A 17,499-nucleotide genomic window follows, 5' to 3' on the forward strand; every position below is an offset into this window, starting at 1 on the left:
CCTACTGCACGTACTGGCTTTGTGGGAGCCTAGGCAGTTTGGATGCTCACCTTACTAGACCTGGATGGAGGTGGGTCGTCCTTGGACTTCCCACGGGGCAGGGAACCCTGATCGCTCTTTGGGCTGACGAGGGAGGGGGACTTGATTGGGGGAAGGGGAGGGAAATGGGAAGCAGTGGCAGGAAAGAGACAGAAATCTTTAATAAATAAATAAATTAATAAAAAAATCAAAAAAAAAAGCTCATAATCATCAGCCACAAAGCATATATATGTTTCTTTGTACAATACTACACTGGAGTGCAGTAAAAGGAAATAACAGGATAAAATTATTATGATTTAAAAGACAGAGGGCCAGAGAGATGGCTCAGTGGGTAAAAGTGCACAATGTACAAACCTGACAACTTGGGTTTGAATCCCCAGAAGATATATTACTAAAGTAAATCAAATTAAAAAGCCAGTCTCAGTAGTGTAAGTATCTGTAATTCCATGGAGTCAGTCAAGAGAATCTTCACAAGCTTGCCAGCCAGACAACCAAGCTCACAAAGTGAAGAGACCTCAATCAGGCAGAAAGGCAAAAACTGCCACCTGAAGCTGTCTACTGACCTTCACATATACTCCATCATACACACACACACACACACACACACACACACACACACACACACACACACCCCTAAAATATTTGCTTGGTATCGTCTTGATTTTTGTCTTGGTTCTTCCATCTCTTCTCCTCTTTTTCTGGCTTTAAAAACTTCATTCTTCAAAACTTTCTTTGTTTGTTTTTGAGACAGGGTTTCTCAATGTGTAGCTCTGGATGTCCTGGAACTAGCTCCACAGAGATCCATCTGCTCGGATTAAAGGCGTGCACCACTACCTCCAGGCTCTTCAAAACTATTACATAGTCTTGTCCTTCATCTTTTGTGCATGTGGTGTGTGTGTGTGTGTGCTCTTCACATGTGTGTTGGTGCAGTTGCTAGAGAGCACCCATCTAGACATTTCTATTTTATTATAATTGTTGTTGTTTAAGATAGTGTCTCCATGTAGCTCTGGCTGTTCTTGGAACTCACTATGTAGACCAGGCTGGCCTCGGAGTCAGAAAGATTAGCCTGTGTCTGCCTCCCAAGTGCTAAGATTAAAGATTGCACCATCACGCTCAGTTCCCTGCCTTACTTTTTAAGACAGGTTCTCTAGCTAAAGCTGGAACTTGACATTTCAGCTAGACAGGCTGGCCAATGAGTCCCTGCTGTCTGTACCTCTGTTGCCACTACCATACCACCACCCCCATAGCACTGGGGTTACAGATGTGCACTGCTGCACCTGACTTTTTGTGAATGCTGAGGATCCAACCTCAGGTCTGTAAGCTTGTACAACAAGCATGTTACCAATCAACTCATCTCCCCAGTCCTCGCAAACATATTTCCAATCAAAGCAGTATACGGGGACTGTATGAGCTGCCAGAGGCACTGGTTTCCCTTGGAGGGTAGAGACCCTCTTCTTCATGTCTAGAATAATTAGTAGAGAGACTTCAGCATTTAGCCAACAGTTCAACCCACATGTTCTTCTCTGAAACCTGATGTTTCCATAACCCTCTCCTGACAAATCATTCTCATCCTGGAATAAAACAAAACAAAAGCCCTCATCCCTCCAACCTAAATTCTAATGTAACCTTTATGCCACCTTCCCCAACTGTCTCAGAGTGTTTGCTGCTTATATAATGATGTGTATTTCTTTCCATGCTGTAAACCTTACCATAATTATTTCCATCCCCTTCCAACCAGCCCACGAGCTCCCTAAGGGCAAACCTGGGACCTATTTTGTTTATATCTTCAGGATCTAGCCCAGAGCAGGACAAATGGGAGAAGCCACTAGTTATCCAGAAAAGCTCCAAGAAGGAACAGGATCAATGCTTGGGCATGGTTCCCACCACCATCACCCCTTTGAATATGTGAGGGAAAAGAGCGGTAAACAAAAGTCAAGAGAGCCTGATTCCAGTAGCCCTGGCTCTGCTTAATAAAAAAGAAAAAAAAAAAACCTGTTCAAACCACACACTCTCACAGATATCTGAATTCCCAGCTGTAAAGTAATGAAATGATCATCTGTCCCTCAAACATCCTTCAGTAGATGTCTATTATATACAAACACTAAAAATGTAAAGGAATTCTGAAATTAAAATTGTTATGTAAGAGTAAATTATTTTTATTATTGCCTCACAGCTTGATACTTTTATAGCTATCTATTTTGCCAAAAAAGCATGCTGTGAAACAAATTGACTATTTACTGCTATAACTAAAAGAACTGTTGTTTTTTTCCAAAACCCTAAAGGCACTGTAGCGTGCATGCCCGAGAGTGAACACAACAAGTATAAAGAAGTAAAGACAAATAATCCAATTAATTCACAGTTGTTTACCCCACTGACTAGCAATCCCTTTGAGAACAAGTTTTTATACTAACAAACCTGTAAGATAACTGGCCAGAATGTTTTGAGGTGCCTGTATTATACATGTCTGGGATTTCTGATGACAGTCTGAAATCTAGTCTCTTCTCTCTAGTTTGATCCTGTCACCAACAACTGTCACAGGTGGGTCACAGCAAATAGACTTCCAAGCCCTTCAAACTGAGAAGCTGTGAAATAGTCAAGACAAAAAAGCCTAAGAGATGTACCTAATGGAGCTGATCTAAAAAGAACCAAAGCCATTGTTAGGAGCCCATGAAGATGCCTGGGAACTCCACAGACACAGAATAAGCAGTGAGGGTGGTCTCCAAATCTCAAATCCTCTAAAAGCTAAAGAAGCACATGCTCACATCAAAACAGCTCTTATCAGTGGCAGCCCTATGGAGGCCCTACACCAGCCCTGGTCAGCAATTCCAAGAAGGGGAGGCTCCTTGTCAGTCAAGCTTATGACTGTCCCTGTCAATTTCTGTTCATTCGGGTGCTACCAATACACAGAGGGCACAAGATCTAGTCTGGGACTCAGTGGCCCAGCCACAACTGTTGATATCCACACTTCTCAACTATCTTCCTGCCAAACAGAGTTCAGATCCAAGGACCAATAACCCCTATCTGCTTCTTTCACTTTCCCTCCTGTCCAGTGAGTAAGTCTTTTACTCAAGTTATGGTTCCCCAAACAAAAAATTAATAAGGCCTGGGAACTTGTTAGAAATACACAATTTGGGGTACCACCTGGGCTTTACTGAATCAGAATTTTTATTTATCAAAATCCCCAAACAAATAATTTGCAGGCTTAAGACCACCCTAAGCTAAGGCCTGACATGCTCACATCCATCTTTCTCAAAGACAAGAAATAATTGTTTTCAGCTTAATTTGAAAGCCTATCTGCTGAGTACCATATTCTCTCCAGACTCCTGAATGCTAAATGGGCTGCTAAGACTTTATGAACCCCCTACTCAGCTGCCTCTAACTTCTAAAGTTCCTCAGTCCCACAAAGGATGGTGGCTTTTTTGCCTCTTGACAAGATACATATCCTGCTTTCCAGGCAAAAGAGACAGCCTCCAAAGCTACAGGGACTCTAGAGTGCTCTGGCCCTTGTAAGTCAGAGGATTTTCTATGCTGCATGCCAACTCAATAAATGAAGCTAGCACCCAGTACTCAAGGTTCAGGGACTCTTATTCTTTTAACTTGTAAACTGCCTCAACTCATTTAGTCCCTGGAATACTTCCCTCCACAATATGGTCTGGCAACGATCAGAGAGGGGCAATTGAGAACATTTTCAGAGTTTTGCTGCTGCCTTGTTTTTATACATTGCTTGCCCACAGTGGAAGAACACAAAGCATATTTCAGCTTATACTAGGTAGGCCCTTGCATTAAATGTCTCTAATTCTGCCCTCTTTTGGTTCAGCTGCTCCTTATATTCCTGAGGACAAATACTACTGATAATCTCTTCTTACTTGCTAACTTTTTCTACTAAGTTCCATTCTGCCAGCCAGCCAGGAGAGATTAGTAGAAACAAACAAGGTACATCCAAAAGCACATGCCTATAATCCTAGGACTCAAAAGGGTGAGGTGGGAAGATAACAACCCTGAAGTCAAGCTGAACTACATACACCCACACACACAAAGTTCCCAAAAACAAGACAATAAAAGCATACCCTCTTCTTTGAACATTCATATGGACTACAAGAGCTTGAGTTTGTTGACTCCATTTCACTGTTCATCTGTCCCCGACATCCTCAAATTGTATCAATCCCTTATCTACACCAGGCATAACCTGGGCATCATAGTTTTGTTCCTATATGACAGGGATATGGGCCTCTCTATACTGTCCTCTCCTAACCTCTAAATGGCAGCTCACACAAGAACTTAGTATTCAGGGTTCTCTGCTCCTTTAGCTGTGAGTCTAGATTATGCATCCACCGATGCTGCTGTAAACATTATGTGTATACTAATGACTCCCAAAAATACATGTCTAGTTTCTAACTCTTCATGGAACTCCAAACACACTTATGCAAACATCCTTATTTTCAGTATTTTTTACAATATTATTGAGGGAAAGCTAACACATAATAAACTATATATACTAAAAGTACAAAGTGATAAATATTCATGCAATAAAATTCCACAAAAACTAACAAACATATGTACCTCTTCTACTCTCACCCTAAAAAACCACTGTTCATCTTTTGTCACTATTAATTATTTTTGCATTTCTAGATTTTTATAAAAGTAAAATCACAAGGTATTCTTTTTGCCTACCTTCTTTCACTCATCATAATTACTATGAGATCTATTTATCTTGTGGCACACGTCAGTCATTTTCTTTTTTACTGCTGAATGGGCATACCAAATCAGTTTACCCATTCATATATTGATGCATATTTGTTTCCACTTTGAAGTTAAAACTGAACGTTTGTATATAAGACTTTATTCATTTATAAGACTTGATGTGGCAATAATTTTATTTCACAAAGGTAAACAACCAAGAATTGAATGGCTGGGTCATGTATTAGTCATATGCTGAACTTTTTAAGAAACTACCAAACTCCTTTCCAAAGTGACGGTCCATTATCCCCACATCAACAGTACTAGTTACACAATACTAACACCAACACATGGTCAATCTTTTTAACTTTGGCTATTCTAGTGGATCTGTAGTATCTTGTGGTTTTACAATGCATTTCATTAATGACTACTGTTGAATATCTTTTCCCATATTTGCCATATCTTTAGTAAAGCTGTTCAAACCTTAGTGTGTTTTTTAATTGGGTTATTATTGAATTAATTTCTTTAAACTCTAAATAAAATCCCATAGTCAGATAATTTTTTTGCAATCTTTCCCCTTAACTGTGGCCTATGATTTTATTTTTAAAACAGTGACTTATTGAAGAGCAAAGTGTATAATCTTGATTAAATCAAATTTACTGACTTTTTTCTTATATCTTTCAAATTCTTTGGTTATACTTCAAATCTGATGCCTAAAATCTGAAAATCTAACACTTTTGACTCAGTTTTCTAATAGAAAATTGGTATTTTTACACAAACATTGAGATCTGATTCACTTCAAACTACTGTTTCCTTCTATTTGTTGGCCCCTATTTTGGTCATGGTTCAGAATGAACCTAGACCCAACTACGATACACTCCTTAAAGCTGAGCTCCTTCCTTAGCCCTTGGTGTTTCCATTCTCGTCCTGTGACAGGTTGACCCTGAACTCACTATGTAGTCTTGTCAAGCCTCCAACCTGAAATACTCCTGTCTCAGTTCCCAAGGAACCTCTGTGCCTGTTCTAATCCCTGCATATATTAAGGGGCAAAGTTAATTTATTTTTATGTGTCTATAAAACTAGCACAACACATTTGTTGGAAAAAAAAGATCCCTTGTCCACTGAATTACCTTAGCAATTCATAAAGAAAGAGTAAAAAATGTCTGAGACTATTTAGGTGTTCTCTTTTTGTTCCACTTATCTGCATGTCCACCTTAATGCTAATATCATTTGCCTTGGTTACAGGAGCTTTGACAAAAGTCTTAAACCCAGATAATGCTGTGTCTTCCAATTTTGTTCTTTGTTTGGCTCTTCTAGATGTTCTGCTCTTCCACACAAAGCTGACATTGGAGGGCAGGGCACTGAATCAGTCTGGTCTTGAGTTATTTCAGTAGAACTGGAAGCTTAACAATATTGACTCTTTTATTTCATAAACATGATATTTCTTACCATTTAGAATTCTTAACTTTGCTCACTAATGCTTTATAGGTTTAGTGTACACTGCTCTATTTTTGGTCAAGTTTATCCCTAATTATATCATATTTTTATCCTACTGCAAACAGCTTTTTCAAAAAATTTTTTAATTTCCTGTTTTTCATTGCCAGTATGTAGATGTACAAATGATTTTTTTAATATAAACTTTCTGTCCTTCAACCTTGATAACTCACTTCTTCTAGTATTTTTTTCAATAGACTCTTAGGACGTTCTACACAGAAAAATCACTTAGTAAAATAATAAAACAATTTCCTAACTCCTTTTTCTACGGGCTTGAATCTCCAAAACAATGTAGGAAAGGTAGGCTTGGTGCCACAAATAGTTGCGGAATTTTGTCAAATGTGTTTTCTATGTCTACTGACTGATACTTGATTCAAATGTAAAGTCAACTCTAGTTTTAAACGATGAGCTACAGTGACTGCTTTTAAACACTCAGTCAACTTTGCATTTCTAGAACAAGTTCCATCTATTCATGTCCTATTCTTATGTGCATACTCCTAGAGAATCTCTGCTAATATTTTGTTCATTACTTGCTCACCTGTGTTCTCTTATGTTATTTCCCACTCTGGAATTTCACAATGGTGGCCTCATAGAATGAAGGGAAAGGGATCACTCCTTGTGTAAGACAAGGACTATGTATTTCTTCTTTAAATGTTTAATACAGTTTACCAGTAAGTGACACCATCTAGGGTATTGAAGTGTTTTTCAGTAATACACCCAAAAGGAAAAATATTAATAAGAGCAGGCAAAACTAGTGACTGCTACAGCAAAACATGTTTTTTCTCATTTCAGCTAATCACAACACACTCATTTTGCTTAAATAAAAACTTAACATATGTTTGTGGCTCCCCTCTTCAGCTTGTCCTGTTCCTCAAACCTGTCTTCAATTCCTATCTGCTCTACTTTCACATGCTAACTTCTCTCCACATGTCCCCACTACAGTCCAATGTTCAAACAACAGCCAGGAGGATTTAGGATTTGATTTCTTCCACTTTTATATACTAACTGTAAAAAACAGTAAATTTGTTCATGAATCTAAACTATACTGACTGCAGGGATGCTAACTAGTTCGCCAAACTCTTTCCTACTCAACTAGCTCAAGCAACACAGGAACTTACAAAATCAGACCTCTGGATCCAGGCCCGTTGGTATATGCCTTTAATCCAGCACTAAACATGTATTGCTGTGTGTTTCTGTATGGAGAGCAGAAACCTCTAAAGAACACCATCATCTCTATGGGTCTGTTGTCCCAGTTCTCGCAGTAAAGGTTGTAGGAAAGTAGTGAGTGATTTTAAGCTTGACAAGACCCTATAAGCATTTTTCCTATCCAAAAGATTATCAGAAATCCATGTAAGGATCTGACAAAGTAGAAGGACTGAAGAGGGATCAATATTCTTCAAATCCCATTCAGTACCAAGATTCAGAAGCAACATTCAGTTTTACCTTGGGGCCCAAGGGGCCTGTCACCCACAAAACACACACACACACACACACACACACACACAACGCCTGTAAGTACACTGTGGAATGCACAATACCCTGTGAAGAAAATAATTAGAAAAGGAAATTTAAACTCACCTTCCACTGGTCTTTAGGAAGCAGTTTTACAACAACAAGGTCCCCATTTAAGGCTCTATTACGAGCAACAACTCCGTCAATAAAAATGTCCCGATCACCATCCTAAGTTAGAAGAAGAAATAAAGGAACAGTCAACTTACCAAGGCCTGGAGCCAACATTTATTTCCTTAAAAGTGTTTAGACTCTAAATCTACCTACTAACTTAACAAGAACATTACTTCAAAGCCTCAAACAAATCTAAAGAGAATTAAGTCTCTTCTGATAAAAAGAAATGGTGATATAAACCTAAGAACAAACTAGCAGAGTGCTAAAAATCACCAAATACTTAGAGAGTATTTAGTATATACTAAAGGCAGACAAAAACAAAGAAAAGCACATAAAGAAAAAAAAACTAAGACTGGCTAGGCAGTGGTGGTGCACACCTTTAATCCCAGCTCTAGGGAGGCAGAAGCAGGCAGATCTCAGTAAATTCAAGGCTAGCTTAGTCTACAGAGCTAGTTACAGGACAGCTGGGGCTATTACACAGAGAAACCCTGTCTTGAAAAACCAAACAAAAGCAAAAATAACACTGCAGATTTTGATTACTAAAACAAGAAAGATGATGTTATCCTTTTTAGCTTTAGATTGGAAAAAGAAAAACTTGCAAAGAAAGCAGAGAAAGAGCATCATCTTGAGATTAACAGATACACATATAAACACTTATATTTACATGTAATTTTAAGAAAACAATAACATGATTGTATAAGGCATTTAAAACCCTAATGCCAGGCACAGGAAACTTCCTTCCAAGTTGATCAGGGGAGTCCAAAAGACTCTCAAAATAACATATGCTGTTGCTGTTGCCCTAAATTGCCTCCCAGAAACTGAACATCAATCCCTATTGCTGAAAACACCACATACTTCAGATACACAACTTGGAGGAATAAAGCCTCCTGGAGGCCTCCTCCCTGAGAACTAGCTTTCACAGTACTAAGAGGTGCTAGGGATAAAAGCAAAATTGATCCTCCAGCCCAACTATAATGCCTATGAGCCACAACACTCATTAGTACTGCAAGATAACCCCAAAGGTGTGAAAGTGGTACTCACATCTAATTGGACTTAAAGCCCACTCGATAGAAAGGAATTTATTCCTGATACTGTAAATCTAGCCAACTAATGATGGCTGGTGAGGCCATGGACCCTAGAATAGAGCCTACTGCTATATTCCTAAACCAGTATATTTTCTAACTGCATTCTAAATTTTTATCCTTTTACCCACATATAAGTATAGCTCTCACCTCTCATCATAGAAGATTCATTTTTGCAGCACACAGAAACCATTACAAAAATTCACAATTGGTCAAAGGGCAGAAAACAACTGACTGTGGGGTGTCCAACCTCAAAAGAACATCTACAGCACAGTCCCGCACCTAAGGCTCATGGAACATGGCAAAAGAGGGAGCAGAAAGACTGTAAAAGTCAAAGGGCCAGGATGTCTGCTGCAAGACAGTGTCCTCTATATATGATAAGGAAGCTGCACAATAAAATCTCAACAATATGGTTACATAAATAAAATCTGCACAATGATGACACCAGTTTACATGCCAATGTGGATGAGGGAAATCTCACACGACTCCACCCATAGGCGAAGAGTTAAAAGCAATTAATGACTTCTGGGAGAGGGAGAATCAGTCTTCCCATCCGATGAACTTCCTAATACGTTATCCAACACCCTAAACACATATACATATAAGCAACACCAAAATGACTTAGCAGGTTATATTTATATATTTATATGTACATGAGCATATACATGTACATATATGCACATAAACATATGGTTATGAACTTGCTAAGTAATGAGGAGACTCAGAAGGAGCTGGATGATCCCTCCTGAGACTGAGAAGCTTCTGTAAAGCAAAGGACACTGTCACTAAGACAAAAAGGCAACCCACTGACTGGGAGAAGATCTTCACCAACCCCGCAACAGACAAAGGTCTAATCTCCAAAATATATAAAGAACTCAAGAAACTAGACCGTAAAAGGCTAATCGACCCAATTATAAAATGGGGCACTGAGCTGAACAGAGAATTCTCAACGGAAGAACTTCAAATGGCCAAAAGACACCTAAGGTCATGCTCAACTTCCTTAGCGATCAGGGAAATGCAAATCAAGACAACTTTAAGATACCATCTCACACCTGTCAGAATGGCTAAAATGAAAAACACCAATGATAGCCTTTGCTGGAGAGGGTGTGGAGACAGGGGTACACTCATCCATTGCTGGTGGGAATGCAAACTCGTGCAACCACTTTGGAAAGCAGTGTGGCGGTTCCTCAGGAAATTCGGGATCAACCTACCCCTGGACCCAGCAATACCACTCTTGGGAATATACCCAAGAGAGGCCCTATCATACAACAAAAGTATATGCTCAACTATGTTCATAGCAGCATTGTTTGTAATAGCCAGAACCTGGAAACAACCTAGATGCCTTTCAATGGAAGAATGGATGAAGAAAGTATGGAATATATACATATTAGAGTATTACTCAGCAGTAAAAAACAAGGAATTCTTGAAGTTTGCGTACAAATGGATGGAAATAGAAAACACTATCCTGAGTGAGGTAAGCCAGACCCAAAAAGAGGAACATGGGATGTACTCACTCATATTTGGTTTCTAGCCATAAATAAAGGACAGTGAGATTATAATTTGCGATCCTAGAGAACCTAAATTAGAAGGTGAATCCAAAGACAAACATATAGGCATCCTCCTGAATATTAACCTTCATCAGGAGATGAAAGGAGACAGAGACCCACATTGGAGCACCGGACAGAAATCTCAAGGTCCAAATCAGGAGCAGAAGGAGGGGGAGCACGAGCAAGGAACTCAGGACCGCGAGGGGTACACCCACACACTGAGACAATGGGGATGATCTTTCGGGAATTCACCAAGACCAGCTAGCCTGGGTCTGAAAAAGCATGGGATAAAACCGGACTTACATAGCGGACAATGAGGACTACTGAGAACTCAAGAACAATGGCAATGGGTTTTTGATCCTACTGCACATACTGGCTTTGGGGGAGCCTAGGCAGTTTGGATGCTCAACTTACTAAACCTGGATGGAGGTGGGTGGTCCTTGGACTTCCCACAGGTCAGGGAACCCTGATTGCTCTTCAAGCTGATGAGAAAGAGGGACTTGATCGGGGGAGGGGGAGGGAAATGGGAGGCGGTGGCGGGGAGGAGGCGGAAATCCTTAATAAATAAATAAATTTAAAAAATAAATAAATAAATAAAAATAAAAAGATATTTAAAAAAAAGAAGAAGCTGGATGAGAGGGAAAGGAAAATTTAAATACAATACTCATATATAAAATTCTAAAAAAAAATGAAAAAAAATTGAGATTCATAAAGCATCTTTAATCCTCCTTACTCCTGACTTTGGAGCACAGGAAGCTCTAGACCAGTGGTTCTCAGCTTGTGGGTCAAAATCTCCACAGGTCCACATATCAGATAGCCTGCATATATGTTTACATTATAATTCATAATAGTAGCAAAAGTACAGCTATGAAATAACAACAAAATAATTTTATGGTCGGGGCCGCTACCACATGAGGAACTATGTTAAAGGGTCACAGCATTAGGAAGGCTGAGAACACTGCACTGCTCTAGGCCATGAACATGAAGCATTCTTAATCTCACAGCCAGAAATACCCCCATTGTAAGTGGTATGGAGTCCAATGAAAACCCCCACCACCCCCTCACGCCAGCAATCTACTTCAAAAATTAATGGGTACCAGAGTCTTCTTGAAAAGTCAGATTGCAAGCAAAAGCTAAGGAAAAGTAAGCCTTAGGAGGTCAGAGACTGAGATAAAAATGTCTCATCAACAAACATGTACTCTTCTTTATTCTTCCAAGTCATACTGATGTGTTCCTTTTCAGAAAATAAAAGACGGGTTAAATATTGGCTTTGCTACAGGAGCTGACAGTAAAACTGTCTGGAAAGCCACTTTAAAAAAAAAAATACAGACACTCTATACTGATAAGATTTAACATTCAAATAACTGAGTACTATAAAATTTTAGTTAGTTAAAACTATCATTCCAAACTCACCAACCCCACCTCAAGTGGGAGGAGGGGAGTGGATTTTAGTCATTCAGCATGTTTTATAGTTTCTACTTATAAACAAATTTGAGATATTTTAAAACAGACTTTCTGTTCAATTTCCAATCCAGTGATGGCTGGCAGCTGTGGCCTACATTCTGCCAAACCTGACCCCACCCTACCCTAGTCCCTAAGGAACAGCTACCATATTAGCCACAAAGAATTGCGGCAGTTTGACCTTGTGATGAGATTCTCAGAGAAACACAGATACTGGTAAACAGAATGTGAATAACTCAAGTGTGACACATCACCATTAATTGTTGCCTTCTGCAATATATTTAAAGCACCATGATCTTATGAACCTCCCTCCAATGAAGAGAGCTGTTCAAGGTCATCTTAACCCATTCTCATGTTTCAAAACATCAGCAATGCAATGCCCCCTCAACAAACAGCTGTAATCATCCTTTGGTGCTCGGAAATTAAAGATTGGCTATACTGTGATATTCCTATCTCAAAGAAACAAGAAAGGGGAAATGAGTAGAAGCTGAGACAACCACTAGCATTCTATCACTATTCCATCTCTGATTCACTCAAAAGACTATCTATAGCCAAGTCTATCATTTTAAAGATACTAAACTTAGGAACTACTCAACACTATCCCTCTTAACTAGGGTTTAAAGCCACACAACTCAGCTCTTGACTTGGGTGCTTAGAAAACTTGCCTTTTCCAGTAGAAAGAAGATCAGAAGGAATATCTATTAGGAGAAGGAAAAGAGAGATGGAGGAGGAGGCAGCAAGTGAATGATGGCTATCCATAAAAAATAAATATAAGGAATGAGGAAAATCTGACTCAAAAAAGACAATGAGGACAGACACGCTAAGAATGCCATAATGGTTAGAGTATCCTCTATTGGTGGAATAGATCCTTTTGGACCAGAAATAAATTCCACAGCTGGATAAAGGGTGCCTCCCATGACAAGACACATGCAAATTACAAAGCTTCTTAGACCAGTATATTCCAGGACAGAAACAACAGCAGCAAGAAGCTGCACCATTTCTCTTCTTTATCTCAACTCAAATAGGATAAAAAGATATTATAATACGATCATATATCTTAGTTTTCTTAAAAGTTGTTTGGTTTTATTTTTCACTTTGTATTTTGCTTTTGTCAAGAATTCTAAGTCACTGGTAAGACATACGTGACTCATTCCGTACATTTGGGATCTGCCATAAAAAAAACAAAAATCTACTTACTACCAATAGAAATTATAATGACTCCAAGTCAAGTTCCAACAACACAAAATATTCTTTTATATCTGATGATAAAATCTTAGCCCACTGGCTTAGATAGATGTTCTCACATGGCAAATAACACTAAGTAAACATTTTAGAGTAAGAATAAACCTAACTGGATGGTGGTGGCGGTGCGCGCCTTTAATCCCAGCACTGGGGGGGAGGGCGCAGAGGCAGGCGGATCTCTGTGAGTTCAAGGACAGCCTGGTTTACAAGAGCTAGTTTCAGGACAGACTCCAAAGCTACAGAGAAACCCTGTCTTGAAAATTTTTAAAAAAAAATTAAATTTAAAAAAAAGAATAAACCTAGTCAAATCTCCTTTTTCTCTCACCAAAAGCCCTAGAATTTTGAAGTTGTGACAAACAGATGATATTTAATCAATGCTTCATATTACAAATAAGGAAATCTTTCTATTTCCTATGGTCAGATCAGAGATTCTTTTCATGCCCTTTTCTGTCTTTCATTCAAGCCTCAACATCCCACTTTCTAGTCTACTTGTGAGATTTTGCAATTCATAGAAGTTTGTTCTTGACATGGGCGTGAACTACACTTAGCCAGAAATCCACACTACTGAATTCTACTACTGTCCTTGTCAATTCCTTTTTATGACAACTCTGGAAACCAAAGCTGACCAAAAGAGGCCCGAAACAGGAATGCACTACTACTCCAATGTCCAAACTATTTCTATTCACCTACAACTAGGCTTCAATGAGCAGTTTTTGCAGCCAAGAGGCAAATTTACCTAAGAGGTACATTTGGTAGCTTTAGTCTTTCTGAAAGAATGTGACTACTTCATTAGATTCTAGACAAAAGAACAAATGATGCATAGGGGGAAAAACAATTCTAATACCGCATCTATTTGAAACTTTCTAAATAGAACATGACAAGAAAACACTTTCAAACAAGGAAACAACTGAGAACCTCTGAAACATCAGCACATTTTGCTTTTGCTTCCTAGCTTTTCTTTAACAAACCAAACTAGCATGCAGGCACAACATTTGCAAAACGAAGCACATGAATTTAATTTGTAGGAGCCTCACCATGTTTCTCAGCCCTCATCATCTGACAAGGAATTCTAGGAGCCAAAGGAATATGTCTCCTGAAATTGGCCCAAGCACCTAGGTGGCACTCCTGTACTTTATGCAAGTCCAAAGGTAGTATTGCTAAGAAACATGAACATAGTACCTATGGGATAAGACAGCCATAGATACACATGCAAGAGTCCTGGTGGGATGTAAAGGAACCAAGAGGAGACAAGGAATCAGACTTAAGAAAGAAAGGGACAGAACACAGGAGATCACTATTTCAGTCAGCTCGAAGCTCAGACAGATATGAGCTACACACACAAATAAACATGGGTACATAGAGTCATATTTGTTATAAAATATATTTCTAAGATGATTTTTATTCATGTATATGTTAAGGTATTCATGCACATGCATGCAGGTATCCACCAAGGTCAGAAAAAGGAGTCCAGTTCCCTGGAGCTGAAGATACAGGGCTTATAGGGTACCTGGCATGGATGCTGGGATACAAACTTTTGTCCTCTGGAAGAGCAGCAAGTGCTCTTGACCACTGAGAAATCTCTTTGGCCCATGAAATATATTTTTGCTTAATGGATTGTTAGCTTGATTTACAGATTCATATAGAAATATTTATATTTATTATTTTTAAATTAAGTATAGAACATGGTGCTATGTGCACCTAATTATAGTGTTCACAAAGCATAAGATTTCCTGGAGTTGGAATTACAAGTGGTTGTGATATGGTCAATAGGAACTGAACTTGGGTCCTCTGTAAGAGGAACACAAGCTCTTAACTCCTAAGCTATCTCTCCTGCTCCTAATTCATGACTTTTTAATATCTGAAACATGCGTCTCTCTGTCCCTTAGTCCTAGGCTTCACATTTGTTAAGTGGCGCCCTAACAGGGATCTAACACAGAGGAACTCAAGACTGGGTACTTAGAGGGAAAAAAAGCTAGTAATAAAATTTTCAAAATGCTACAGTCCTCCTTATCATTCCAGCCAGTGAGGTGAACATACAACACACAGAGCAGATGAGAGGTTTGAACTCTGCTCAGTTCATAGATACCTTATGGAATGAATTCCTTACTCCATTAAGTGAGCTTTCCATGTTTAAAAATCACTATTTTTTCATACGTAAGAAATCCTGAATTAATCAAACTCCTCCACCTGTATGGAATGCTACAACAACAATCATCCTTTCTAATGTGAGAAACGTTGGTTTTACAGAACCTATTGAGAGGTGGCTAGCCTTGACTCTTAACATGGCACCTTCTTGTACATGGTCACTGTATGAGCAAACTCTAGAATCTAGTACCCATGTAAACCACACTCTACACACTCTGCTGCATGAAATACACCACAAAGTTCTCACTATTCAGGTACAAGTCAGAATGTAGATAGGTTTTGTCCAAGGAAGAGAGAATGTGAAATGTCAGAGAACCTTTCCTTAGTGCAACAGCAAACCTTCTACTTGGAAGTAAATATGTTTCCTTGATATCTGGTGAGAAAGAGAAGAGAAACAGAGTAGAACTTAAGAACAGATAATAAGGTCACTGTAATAATAACGACAGCACTAATAACAGAATCACCTATGAAGAACATGATAATAACTAAACTTTCCATTTAGTAAACAAAATAAGTTAACTGAAATATTTGTGTTGTATTTCTCTTCTATAAGTTCATCCCTATGGTCTCTTCCACTGTAAATATATATATAGTTATCCAGGAAAAGTCAGGCCAGGAACTCAAGAATATTGCTCTTCCAGCTTTGCACAATCAAGGCTCCTTCTGCATAGATCTGCTGCTAACCACTATCAGTGTGAAGACACTTTAACTGGAGAGAAGCTTTGAGGATGAGTCATGAATATAAGAAACAGCCTAAAACCCAAAAAGTAAAGAGCCTTGTCTGAAGGTCAATCACCTGTATGAAAGTGAAGTGAAAAACTGACAAAAAAAATTACACATTATTTTTGGACAAATGTTCAGATTAGCTCGTGCAGTAGAACGAAAGTAGATAGCATATTTGTTTAGGAAAGATTACCTTAAATCAGTGGAAAAAACTATAAATCCTTTTAAGCTATAAACCAAGAGCATCCAATTACATGAACTGGCGGGTAGCCTGCCTGGGTCCAGCAGCTTTCTGCAGCCTCAGAACAAATACCATCCCTCTCATTTGGCATTCAATTTTAAGACTGGCAGAAGAGGTAGTGAACCAAAGACAAATTTTATTTATTTAAATTTGAAGCAAATCTTTGCCTATTCTCAATTTTGTTTTACTATTCTGCTTTTTAGTTAAAGTGTATGATTTCAAGTTCAGAGAACATCTAAAATATTCAATATGACATTAAGTTTATTATAAAGTTAATAAACTTACCGGAGAAGGAATGAAGGCTTCATGAAACTTCTTTGGATTGATTCTCAATACACCCTTTAAAATAAAAACAAAAAAAAATCTGTGAAAAATCTAATTTGCTGGATATTTATGATTTTCCTATATATGCTGTTCTCTGATAGATAGTTCTTAAACAGTCTGATTCAGAAAACAAGTTAGTTACATGAGAACCATGGGTTAAGTGCATGAAAACTGATTGAGGTTGGTGTATGAGACACCAGGTTCAAACACTGAAAGCTCAAACTGACACCTTGCTGTGATGGGCAAAGGTAAGAAACAGCAGCACTTCGCACAGACCAGGAAATGACAAGTACTGGTCTTCACATTAACATTGACTTTAATAAGGCTTTGTGGAGATCATGTCTCACATTAGCTGTCCTTTTGCTCTCTCAGTTCCATGACCTCTGCACAATGGATGTTTCTGGAGCTATTTTTCAACTTGGTTTCTAACTAGATACTTGGCCTCAAGGAAATGTATGTGCATGTTTTACTATGATGCAGAACCGAACAAGTTAATAATTCAAAATAGTTCAGAACCAGCTCTTAATGCGAATGGCAATGCTAGCTAGCTCCCACAGCTAGGCCACCCAGTCTGCCTTCAACTTCCTATGATTCCAACACCAAGTCAAGGTCCACTTTTATTTATGTACTGGGGTGCAGCTGGGGACAGTCCTCAACAGCAGCTCAGTGCTGTGGGTCTTTTCAGGAAGCCATAATCTCGCCAGATTCCAGCTGCACTCACAGGCCACTGGGACATGTGGAGGGAAGAAGCTGTTTTCATAACAACACGACTCAAAGGACAACTTAAGAAAGTGTTTAAATAGCATTTCCCGCCGGGCGGTGGTGGCGCACGCCTTTAATCCCAGCACTCGGGAGGCAGAGGCAGGCGGATCTCTGTGAGTTTGAGACCAGCCTGGTCTAC

The 17,499-nt window shown here is 39.0% G+C and overlaps 1 protein-coding gene across 2 annotated transcripts in view; it reads right to left on the reverse strand.

The window, feature by feature from the left end:
- Nucleotides 1-17,499, reverse strand: part of Dis3l2 (DIS3 like 3'-5' exoribonuclease 2) — a 315,411-nt gene that overhangs the window by 289,318 nt on the left and 8,594 nt on the right. For both annotated transcript variants that reach the window (XM_026786355.1, XM_026786354.1), the window contains exons 4-5: nucleotides 16,560-16,613; nucleotides 7,789-7,890 (exon numbers count right to left, since the gene is read on the reverse strand). In XM_026786355.1, the coding sequence (XP_026642156.1) occupies nucleotides 7,789-7,890; nucleotides 16,560-16,613 (156 nt within the window). The remainder of the gene's footprint in view (nucleotides 1-7,788; nucleotides 7,891-16,559; nucleotides 16,614-17,499) is intronic.

Source organism: Microtus ochrogaster, linkage group LG4 (genome assembly GCF_000317375.1).
Source record: "Microtus ochrogaster isolate Prairie Vole_2 linkage group LG4, MicOch1.0, whole genome shotgun sequence".
NCBI classification, from domain to species: Eukaryota; Metazoa; Chordata; class Mammalia; order Rodentia; family Cricetidae; genus Microtus; species Microtus ochrogaster.